This window comes from Glycine soja, chromosome 19 (assembly GCF_004193775.1).
Source record: "Glycine soja cultivar W05 chromosome 19, ASM419377v2, whole genome shotgun sequence".
Taxonomy (NCBI): domain Eukaryota; kingdom Viridiplantae; phylum Streptophyta; class Magnoliopsida; order Fabales; family Fabaceae; genus Glycine; species Glycine soja.
In genome coordinates, this window is record NC_041020.1 from 42063432 (window position 1) to 42074593 (window position 11162).

The 11162-nt window shown below is 30.0% G+C and overlaps 1 protein-coding gene across 3 annotated transcripts; it reads right to left on the reverse strand.

The window, feature by feature from the left end:
• Nucleotides 1-378: 378 nt before the first annotated feature.
• Nucleotides 379-5670, reverse strand: LOC114397987 (tryptophan synthase alpha chain-like). 3 transcript variants are annotated; one of them, XM_028360082.1, is made up of 10 exons: nucleotides 5574-5670; nucleotides 4991-5190; nucleotides 4562-4708; nucleotides 4420-4485; nucleotides 3244-3352; nucleotides 2806-2882; nucleotides 2083-2160; nucleotides 1012-1089; nucleotides 732-791; nucleotides 379-648 (listed from the first exon to the last, which is right to left on the reverse strand). In XM_028360082.1, exons 2-10 carry the CDS (start codon nucleotides 5174-5176, stop codon nucleotides 514-516), a joined length of 936 nt encoding a protein of 311 aa, XP_028215883.1. In that variant the 5' UTR covers nucleotides 5177-5190; nucleotides 5574-5670; the 3' UTR covers nucleotides 379-513. The 3 variants fall into 3 exon arrangements, with proteins under 3 accessions (XP_028215883.1, XP_028215885.1, XP_028215884.1); XM_028360084.1 differs by having other exon boundaries at nucleotides 4991-5095; nucleotides 5574-5667; XM_028360083.1 differs by lacking the exon at nucleotides 5574-5670 and adding an exon at nucleotides 5526-5545.
• Between the last annotated feature and the right edge of the window lie 5492 nt (nucleotides 5671-11162).

Sequence of the window (11162 nt, forward strand, 5' to 3'; positions counted from 1 at the left end):
ATAAGCCCAAACTCGTGCTTCAGAGAATAGTTGAGTAATATCATTTTAGATAGTTAACCAATACTAATCTGCTTGTCATGATAGTTAGTTAATACTAGCAAATAACCAACAATCCTGGAAACATACCAAAGAAAAGTTTCAAACTACCAATGTAGTAGTACTTTGTCACAATGCCAACATTTTGTACTTTTGTATTTTCTTCAGTTAATAGTGATTAAAAGCACTTTTTTTTTTTTTTTTTGTAGAAATGCACTTGCGGTTGTAGATGATTCAATCAGTGTTCAGTTAACCAATAGGCAGCATCGCTACCGACAAGGGAGGGTCTCATACAAGAGACGAAATGATTTAGGGACTCAATCTGTAAAAAGCTCAATGGAGTGAGGAGATGAAATTCATATGGGACATTTATTTCAGTAACTGAGAAATCCAATCATAATTGAACCACATTTTATTGAATCCAATATCTATGATGACAACAACTATTATAAGTTCGAGCTCTTAAAAGCTTATTTTTCAAGGAAGTGCTGCTTTTAAGGAGCGGGTTAAAACTTCCAGTTCTTTCAGTCCCTCTTGAGGAGATTTGGCCTCACCAAGCACCTTCACTATAGCACTGCCAACAATCACACCATCAGCTCCCCATCCCGCTACCTGTAACAAAGTATATGATTTGATTCATTATTAACCAAATTGAGGGAGGTAGAAGCATTCTAGCATATGGGCCGAGAACTTGCCTGTTTCACATGCTCAGGTTTTGATATTCCAAAACCAACTGCGACAGGTTTAGTAGTTGCCTGAATAACAAGAAAAAGAGAGATTAAACAAGTATAAATATTGAGATGAATCAAGTTCAATGGTAGACTATTGTGTTTGTGTTTATCATAATTGATCAGATACCAGTTCTTGCAACCAAAGAGAAGCAGGAAGACCAGAGGGGCTAAAAAAGTTGGGAAAGAGAACTGAACTTTTCAGAAGTGATCTGAAGACATCAAGATTAAATAGTAGTATACAAACCTCTTTAATTTCCTGTAGAAGGGACTGAACAGAACCACTAACAGATGCGCGGGCTCCAGTGACCCCCACTGAGCTCACCTATAATTCAAATCAACAAATGGTTAATGACGTTTGCCAGCAGATGTTCCTAAGATAGTTATGCAAGATATTTTCTGTTTTCACTATCATTGTATATTTGTATCCTATTTCCGAAAAAATGGGATCAAGATGATTTGCTATCGCTGTCAACTTTTAAACCCAATTTGACATGTGAACTAAATAAACTGTTTGAAAATTCATGCTTTTTCCAAGCTCCAGTCTCAAAATACATCAAAATCAAATGTTTCGAAACTTCAACATCAAGTAATATGACCAAACTTGAACAACTCAAAAGAATCACAAAAACAAACCTAAAATTATGAGAAAACACCAAACTTTTGCAAAATAAAATAAATATTGTCAATTTCCATGATTGGCTACTCCAAAATATGTCCTAACCCAGTCTAGTGAATGCTTCAAAAAGTAACCTTCACTTTTCAAGAAAAGAGAAAAACATCCTAAAAGAATTTGCTAGGTTTCATCTTTTGACCTTACTTTGGGTAATTCGTATATTGATGTCAAGAAAACATGTAAGATTAAACCACACAAATAGAGCAGAGACAAAGGTTGTCACAGGCAACTGTACTGACTCAGAACAAACAATAGTTTTGTCTCCTTGGAATGCAAAGAGAAGGTTAAAGAGAAAGTTAATAAAATTAAGATGCATAACTAAAGCATGGCATTTTGGCTTTGACACTTGTATCTTTGAAGATGAGGCAACAATAATGAGTTCAGAGTTCTTGGAACATGCTTAATGCATGAAAATGGCAAGAAAAGAGCTAACTTCTAATCCACACAGTAGACTGATAAACTGTTTGAAAAAAAAAAAAGGAATGCAAATAAGCAGATAATGGATGCTATTTATGTTATTGGAAATAGTGAAAGAAATTATATAGAATCAAGACCTTAGCAGTCCAAAGTCAATGGAGTTATATGAAAACTAAAAAGAGGAACCCAAAAACAGAAGTTATTAAGGTTGAAAGAAGCTCTTACAAGATACACAAATCCTTCTGCCACATCAACAATGGCTTTCATTCGGTCTGGTGGAGTGGTGGGTGTTGTGAGGAGTACCTTAATGATATCAAATAAACAAGCATACCAAATCAGCTAGATATATACAGCACACACGTACACAGATTAATTTACCCAAACAAAATTTAAAAAAAATACATCTTAGAAAATGTTAACCAATAAATACTAACAAATTTATACATTGTTGCAAAAAGTATAATCAATAAAACAGAATGACGTTACAACAACAACAACCACGCCTTATCCCACTAGGTGGGGTCGGCTACATGGATCAACTTCCGCCATAATGTTCTATCAAGTACCATACTTCTATCCAAATCATTAAGTTCGAGATCCTTTTTTATAACCTCTCTTATAGTCTTTTTGGGTCTTCCTCTGCCTCGAATTGTTTGTCTTCTCTCCATCTGGTCTACTCTCCTCACTACAGAGTCTACCGGTCTTCTCTCTACATGCCCAAACCACCTAAGTCTATTTTCCACCATCTTCTCTACATGCCCAAACTCCATTGCTCCACAATGACCGCCACGTCTCCTTTGTTGTGCTTAACTTGTGGATTGCATATTTATAAATTCATATTATAAAAAAAGGTTTACCACTAGTTTTCTATCATTATGAGCAACAGTGTAAGAATATCCATTTGAAATCCAGAACTAAAACAAGAGATCATTCTAAAGTTAAGCAAACCAGTTCAATTCCATGTTTCTTAGCTTCTGTCCTTAAAGTTTCCGTCTCCTCCAGAGGGACATCTGGCACTACAAGCCCTGCAAACATATGGCAAAGAACAGAATATTATCCTCACAACCACACTACAGGAAAAAGGGACAAAATACAACAAAATCTTATTTCATAGTTTTCTGTGCAGACGAAGCTGATATAGAAGCTAAAACCAGGACTAGGCAGGAGAGTGAAGAGACATTTTCTTTTATAATGATAAAGATTTAAATTATCAAAACCCAAAAATCTAACATTAAATATAGTCCATGGTGTAAGTAACCGGAACTGCTTCCTTATCGTGTCTATACATTTTACAACATTGCTTTATCATAGAACTAGTATAGAAAATAGACCCAAGAGCAGTGAGGTAATACTAAACTATTAGGCAAATCTTGTGTTGAGTCTTACCATGTACGCCAGTGTCTCTTATGGTGGACATAAATTTCTCAGTACCACGCTTCAGTATTGGATTGTAATATGTAAACAGTGCAATTGGACATGACAGTTGCGGAACAACCTGCCAAATCAACCATTGGAAAGGATCATCAGTCCAGGGAGCTAAGACAAGATACACTTGACAAAGCAATAAGAGAAGGTTTCTAAGCAACCCTTCCTTATAAGTAAGAATGATTGTTTAACTAGGTAACAATAGACAGAAAAGATATCCCTCCAAAGGTTCTTATTGATGGAATGCATCATGCTTTCATATGTTTAAATAAGATGAATGGAATGAAATGAATAGATGCAAGCAAGACAATAGGAAGTATAAAATTAAAAAAATGTTTTCTGTGTGCAACTCATTATGAGAAATAGCACCAGATTTTAACTATCTCTATTATCTTATACAAAAACATGATTTATATATGTTTATGAGACATAAGTGCATCACTAATTACAAAAGTAGAAATCGTTCAAGTTATTTTTTCCTAACAAATTCCAATAGCAAGATAACAGACTATGATAATACAGGTTAAGAGCTTAAAGACCTTAGGGTCTAGCAATGTCTCCTTTCCCTTTAAGCATGTTGATTACCGTTGATTTAGTATCTGACATTGTCAGTATTTTATAGCTATAATTTAGGGAAATTACTGTATCCTAGTCTTAGATTCTTAGAATGTGAGTTTAGGCCTAACTCAACCCCAAAAGCTAGCTCAAGGGGTGAGGGTTGCCCCTCACTTATATACTCTTATATGGCTTTATCTTTAGCCGGTGCGGGACTTGGATTTTTTCCAATACCTAGGAAATTAGATATCTGTATCATTTCTCCTAGATTTAGGGATATTCTTTCCTGATTTTCTGTTAGCTCCAGTATCTATATACTAATGCACCATAGAATAGAGAATTGCTTAAGTCAATTGAATCAGTACAAGTTATTCAAGTCTATTCTTCTGTTCTGGTTTCAAGTAAGAACAGGGATAGAGGATGGATAGGCGTTGCTTGTTCAAATTTCATAACAATCAAGCAACTTTGGATATTTGCACAGCTAACTTGTTAACTGAAGAAATGAAAAATAGTTACTGTAGTAGAGCTCATTAGCTTTTGACAGTAATAATTAATAAATGACAAGGAGTTGCACAAATTTACCTCCTTCAACATATCAATAATCACATTAAAATTGGTCCCCTTTGCTAAAGATCTTGTAGCAGCAGCCTGAAGAGAAAGACACACAGTTTGAGAATCAGGTGGTACTATATGTCAATGGAAAAAAAAGAAGAAAGCACCAAACCTGGATAACAGGACCATCTGCCAAAGGATCAGAGTATGGAATGCCTAGCTCAATTATGTCAGACCCGCATGAATCAAGCAATTTCAGTGCTTCTGCAGTGGTTGAAAGGTCAGGATCACCAGCAGTGATATATGGGATGAAAGCCACCTTGACATAAAAATACTTCTTAGAAAATATTCATTTGGCAGTTAAGAATAGTACTCTGACTCATATCTATTTGCAATAAACTTGATACGGTACAAAAAATAATCAACCAACAGATAAAGATAAAGATAAAGGCATAGAAAATGGAATCAGAAAATTTGATTAATCACAACTATAGAAACAAGCAGGCAACAGCAACACAGTGCTATTCGAGTCGAAATGTGACAAAATGGAAAACATGGCATGCATTGAACCCAAACAATTGGAAAAAAAACAAGCACTTACTTTTCCTTCTTTTTTCAATCTGGTGAATGTTGCAGAGAGTCCCACTGCGTCCATGATCCTGATAGCGGCCACCGGAGTGTATCTTTTCACGGAGATTATAGCTTTCTTAGATGAAAAACAAACATTGAAACCAGCCTCAGGTTTCTTCAATTGCAATAAGCAACTTGACTTCAGGGCAAGAGCCATAAAAATGAGAAATACTGAAATTTTACACGAAATTAAGCATAAGGGTTTCCAATTGAAAGAAAAAACTCAACAGCCATCACCACAATATTACTGAAAACGAAAAAAAAAAAATCAATCTTCACGGAAAACAAAAAAAATGAACTAATGCACCCAGCCAACCCATCAACATCCGCAAAAACTATCGCATTAAACTGGCCATTGGGTTGAAAAATTCATAGAACTTTCTAGAAACCCATTGAACAATCACAGAGCTTTTCACCAAAACCATAACCCATTAGAAAAGTGCTAAAGTAATGAAGCAAATAACATTAACACTTGCATTTTCACAATTCAAAAGCAGATTTTGTACCAGAAGATAAAAAATGAAGTTGAAAAAGACGCAGAATCAGAGAATGACCTTATTGGGTTTCTTCTGCTTCGTGATTGAGTCCTTTTTTCTGTCTCTGTTGCAACTTGCAAGTCCAACCTTCCCTAATATTATTTAGTATTCACTATTCAGCTTTCTACGTTGTTTCTTAAGAATCATTATATTATTTTATAACATTTAATTAAATAATATTTCTTAAGAATATACTGTTAGAACGAAAATTTCTTTCACAAAGATTATATATATAAAATTTTATATTAATTTAAAATTATTTATTACTTTGTTTATATAAATTAAAATTAATATAATATAAATATTTTAAAATATATTAAAATACGAATTATTTGATTAATTTTTTATTTTTATTTAATTTTAATAAAATTTAACACAGATAATCTTAATAATAAATAGATATAATTTAACGATTATATTAATAAAAATAATATTTTATATTAATTTTTAAAATTATATAATAATTATTAAAGTATAATTTGATCCCATTTTTTAAAAATAAAGTATACATTAGTTGTGTTTGCAGTTTTTTCACCCTTTTCAGGAATAAAGAAATCTGATTTCTTAGAAATTTTCTATCCTTCAGTTTCATTTTTTTATTCGTTTGGTTTATATTCAGCCGGGCAATGAATTTGTTAGATTCTAGCTAGATATGGGATAAAGTTTATGTATGATGCAGCTAATACTAGTAAGTGATAATGTCGGATGAGATCGGATATATTTTTTTGATACATTTTTTCAGGGGTACGTATAACCAATGTATAGTTGAAAAATATTAAGAATATTTTTTTTTTCTTGAGGTGATTTTATTCAATGTATGGTAGGACAATAAATATAAACTTCTTTTTTAAGAATTTGAGTCATAATTTTCCATTTGTGAATAACTAATCCTTTATATATAAGAATACTTTCTATTAACGTTTTTTTTAAGAGATATTATTAATTAAATAGAAATTATTTTAGGTGTGACTTTTTAAGTAATTATAAAAAAGCAATAATTTTATCATATATGTCAATTCATAACTAAATAAATAATGTAAAAACCATTATATTGTTAACGTATTCTAATTGAATTATTTTTTAACATTTGTTAGAATAAAGAATATACATACACTAACACCATAAAAAATTAATATTTTCATTTGTTCATAATATGTGATATATTATTGACTTTTATAATATTATTTTAAAAATCATAAAAAAGATTATTTTTAAAAAAATTAATACCACCATTCATTATCATGTATTATTGACATTTATAATATTATTTTAAGTCACGCAAAAAATAATTTTTGATCAATTGATAATATAAATTTTTTATATTAACAGTGCATATTTGTTAAACCCATTTTGAATATAATATTATTAATTAAAAATATGTAAAAATTAATATTTAAAAATTTCCAATATCATTATTATAAAATAAGTTTTTAGCAAAAATACGTATATCATTAGCATTAAAATATTATATTAATAAAATTATTATAAAAAATAAGGTCAAATATCAAGGAGTAAAAGCTAACTATTTATTATTAAATATTATTTAAATTCATTTATTAACAAACATATTTAATTGTGTTTTTATTATAAAAAAAACTTAGTCGTGTTTTTTCTCTATAGTTTACCAAATGAGCAATTTTAATCATATTGCGTTAACTAGCATATTAGAGATTATGTAACTGATGTCACACTCAAGATGAGGTTTGAAATCATTATTTTATGCTTTAACATTGTGCATAAGAACTATTAAGGCACTTAACTTATTTGATATATCATGAAAAAATAATATATATATATATATATATATATATATATATATATATATATATATAAACATAAATGCGTGGAAACCCAAAATAGATAAATATTTAATGTTATTAAATAACATACAAACAAAATGAAGAAAAAAATTTGAAAAAAATAAATAAATGTTAACATGTGTCTTTAGGATACTTATTAAAAAAATATTTTTTTAAAATATGTAAAAATACACTTTTCCATGATTTATAATTGTGTTTTCATATGATTTTTAACCAAAAAAAAAATATTCTTTTAATTTCTTAATCAATATCTTTAGCATATTGATTAGCATGACATAAAAATAAATAGGTAAACATGATAATTGTTGTCTTGTAAATGGTAGCATTGTGATGAAGAGTGGAACATATTTTTTTAGTACACTTTTTAAATATGTTCTCTTTTTAGTACACTTTTTAAATATGTTCTCTTTAGTTAGTTAAAAGTAAATAAAAGATATAAAATTAAAGCAAATAATCATTAAATATGATACAAAACTCACAAAATATATTATTTTGAATCAATTTCAAGTAATCAAAAATAGTGTATTCAAAGTAATGTATCTAAAAGTATGTTTCTAGTATTTTTCTTATGAAAATAAGATATGATGAGTTTTTTAAATCATGATCACATTAGCGCATTTGGATAGGTTTTTTTGAATATATATAGAGAGAGTGTGAGAGAGGAAAAATGGATTTGCAATGTACTCCTGGTGTTGGCCAAACGATTTTTACATTACTATACACCATAGATTATTTACATAATAAAGTTCCTTTTATAAATTTTATTCATAAGCTATTTTTTCTGACTCATGAAATGAGTTTTACTTTAGCGTGCATGTGGTACTAAGATCAAAATTGGGATGGCGAGTTGATTTTATCGCTTTATTGAGATTGAGGGAAGAAGTAGTGATAACTAGGATGTTTCTTTTTTATCAAAAAAATTACCTCAATTAAACTGAAAAAATTATATGTGGTTGAGTTTTTATTTAAAAATAAAATTTGAATTAAACTAAATATATATTTTTATATATTTCATTTGGTTCAATTTTTATGGTTTTTATTAAAATATTATTTCATTAAAATTTATGCACTTTTTTTCTTCTTTTAAATTAAATTACATTAAAAAATTGCTAATAATTATGTAACTTATCAATATGTTAATCCTTTTATAATAAAAATCTGCAGAATTTTCATTCATTTTAAACTAAATATGTAACATCCTTTTACCCTAAGATATATACACTTGTAATATTTTCTAAATACGTTTGTAGTGAAATTTAATTAAAAGGATGTACCGACTTTAAAAAAACACTTATTTCGCAGTAAGAGTATTACACGCCAAATATTTGTAAACTTGAAGAAAATAAATTAATAAATAATGTAACTCCATGCTAAACAAATCTTAATGTTCCAAAGTCCATACAATACCATATTAAATAAAATATGGTAAAAATTATTCATTAATTTAATTTTTAGATAAATGAATAAAATGTGTCTCAATGTTATATTGTTTCAAAGCATCCATAACCCTAAAATTAATAATAATATAAAATAGATACCTAAATCTCTCATGTAGCATCATCATCATAATCTTACAAAGACTCACCTGCAAAAATGACATTCATCTCAAACACAAACAAAACAAATAGACGGAGAGTGAGATACATTTTTCACAATAAATTTAAAACATTAAGGAAGTCATAAAGGTATAAGATACATTTATAAATAATTGTGTTCCACAACACAAGCATGCCTCATCCATATCAAACATTCCATACACAAATTCACACATGAAATGTGATGCAGATTAGACCCATAAACTTGTTTGCATATGGTACCATTTTGAAAAACATTGTGAATGTAGCTCAAGAGTTCATGTAGTCAACGAATTGTCACACAATAGGCAATCCGACACTATCACTCTCACCGAGATGACACCGTTGACGGTGGGTTAGGGTATTCCAACCTTGTAAGGATACTCCAACACATGTGATCAACATGAACTTAAAGGAGATTTCAAAACGTTGCACCCCCAAGGTCAGAGTCATACGTCAACTCATTCATGGCCTCCTTGGTTAGGTTCATAAACGTCCTTCACGTCAAAACGCATATGCTCAACATGATGCATGGTTCATAAACATTATATACATGCTTTATTTTTGAATTTCGATGGTTCTCCTAACATTTTTTGCAACATATACGCATACCATGACATATTACTTTCACATATACTCGTGTACATCATGCATTTAGTCACAATATTAATCATGAGCATATTCACTCATCTACACAACAATATCATCTCATCACTTCATTCGTCAAATCATAAGTATAAACATCATGCATCGTACTACCACTCATTATGATATCAATATTACACACTCATTTTTCTCCTACATTACTATGATTTTCATAAAGTATAATAATCATGTCTAGAGTTGTTTTAATCCTACTAAGTTGCTTCTTATCTTGTTACAAAGACAAGACAATTATCTATAACTTCTAGGCTGACCTCAATATCCCTTTCAATCGTTTAGAAACCTAAAATTAGAAAATATATAAACTGACCACATAATAATGATAGATTAATCTTTACTCGCTAAAATTGAAATATCTGGAGTTATATCAATCCTTTTTTAGTGAAATCAAATCCCTTAACTAGATAACATCTAGGGCTACAACTCTTGCGTAGAACACAAAGTCTAATTCTATCATTTAAGTACATGTTTTGGTGTTCTAACTTAATGTTTTCTATAAAAAAATCAGCATGTGCGTCTAATATCAATTGTCAAATTCAATTTCAAAAATATCAAAACTTACAACAATCAAATTCACCAAAATCATAGCAAAACAAAGTGCTTTAGGGTATTCACAACCCACCCAAGAAAATAAGCTTGTTATAATCATAAACCTAAGACCATACAATCTACCCATGACTCATTACCACTCATACAACAAAAGAAAAAGAAATAATCCACTTCCCCTAACTTCAAATGAAGTAATTCTTCAACAAGAAAAATGAAGATGATCTCGTGACCACTCCCAATAATGCATTGATCTAATGGCTTCATCCACCATGATCTTCACGACAACTCTTACTATGGAAAAAACTTGGTTGTGATTTAAAACACAATCTAAAGCCGTCTAAATTTTCCAAGTTTGAAAACTCAAATGGAAATATAAAAATATTGACTGAGGGGTTCCACACCTAACACTAAGCCCACTTAATTCTTTGGTGCATATAAGGCTTGTTTGTCTCCTCTGTATATAGGAGAAGAAAATGGTTCATGAGATTATTTTGTCCAATGTGAGACTTAGAACATTTTTCATGATCAAGTGACTTACTTTAGAGCTAATTTTCTCTATGATAAAAGCTGATTTTGGTTTTTAAGGTGTATGAATGAATTATAGCTTTTTCAACAAACTTTTCAATAATACAAAAAATACCTCAAACAAACAACTATAACTTAAGATATGACGTGGTCTCTCTAAGATTGTCATCATAAAACTAACAGTAGACTTAGAAGAGTATTAGATTAACTTTAAAAAGTTAATCTAATACTCTTCTAACACCAAATATAATATAAAAAAGACAACAACAACAACAATACACATAAAATACACACGTGTATAGAAACACATATACTATCACAACACAAGTACATGTTTAGGACAAAATCAATACTATACAAATAATAATAATAAACATTTACAAAAAAATATAACAGAAGGATCCCAACAAGAGTTCTCCTTATGATATGTTCAAGTACTCAAAATTTTGGGTGTTACAAAACATATCTTTCAAAAG

Coding starts and splice junctions, on each gene's coding strand:
- LOC114397987 (XM_028360082.1), bottom strand. CDS start 5,176: ATGGCTCTTGCCCTGAAGTCAAGTTGCTTATTGCAATTGAAGAAACCT. Junction 4,709..4,990: donor GATTGAAAAAAGAAGGAAAA/GTAAGTGCTTGT, acceptor TTTTATGTCAAG/GTGGCTTTCATCCCATATAT. Junction 4,486..4,561: donor CAGATGGTCCTGTTATCCAG/GTTTGGTGCTTT, acceptor CTTTCTCTTCAG/GCTGCTGCTACAAGATCTTT.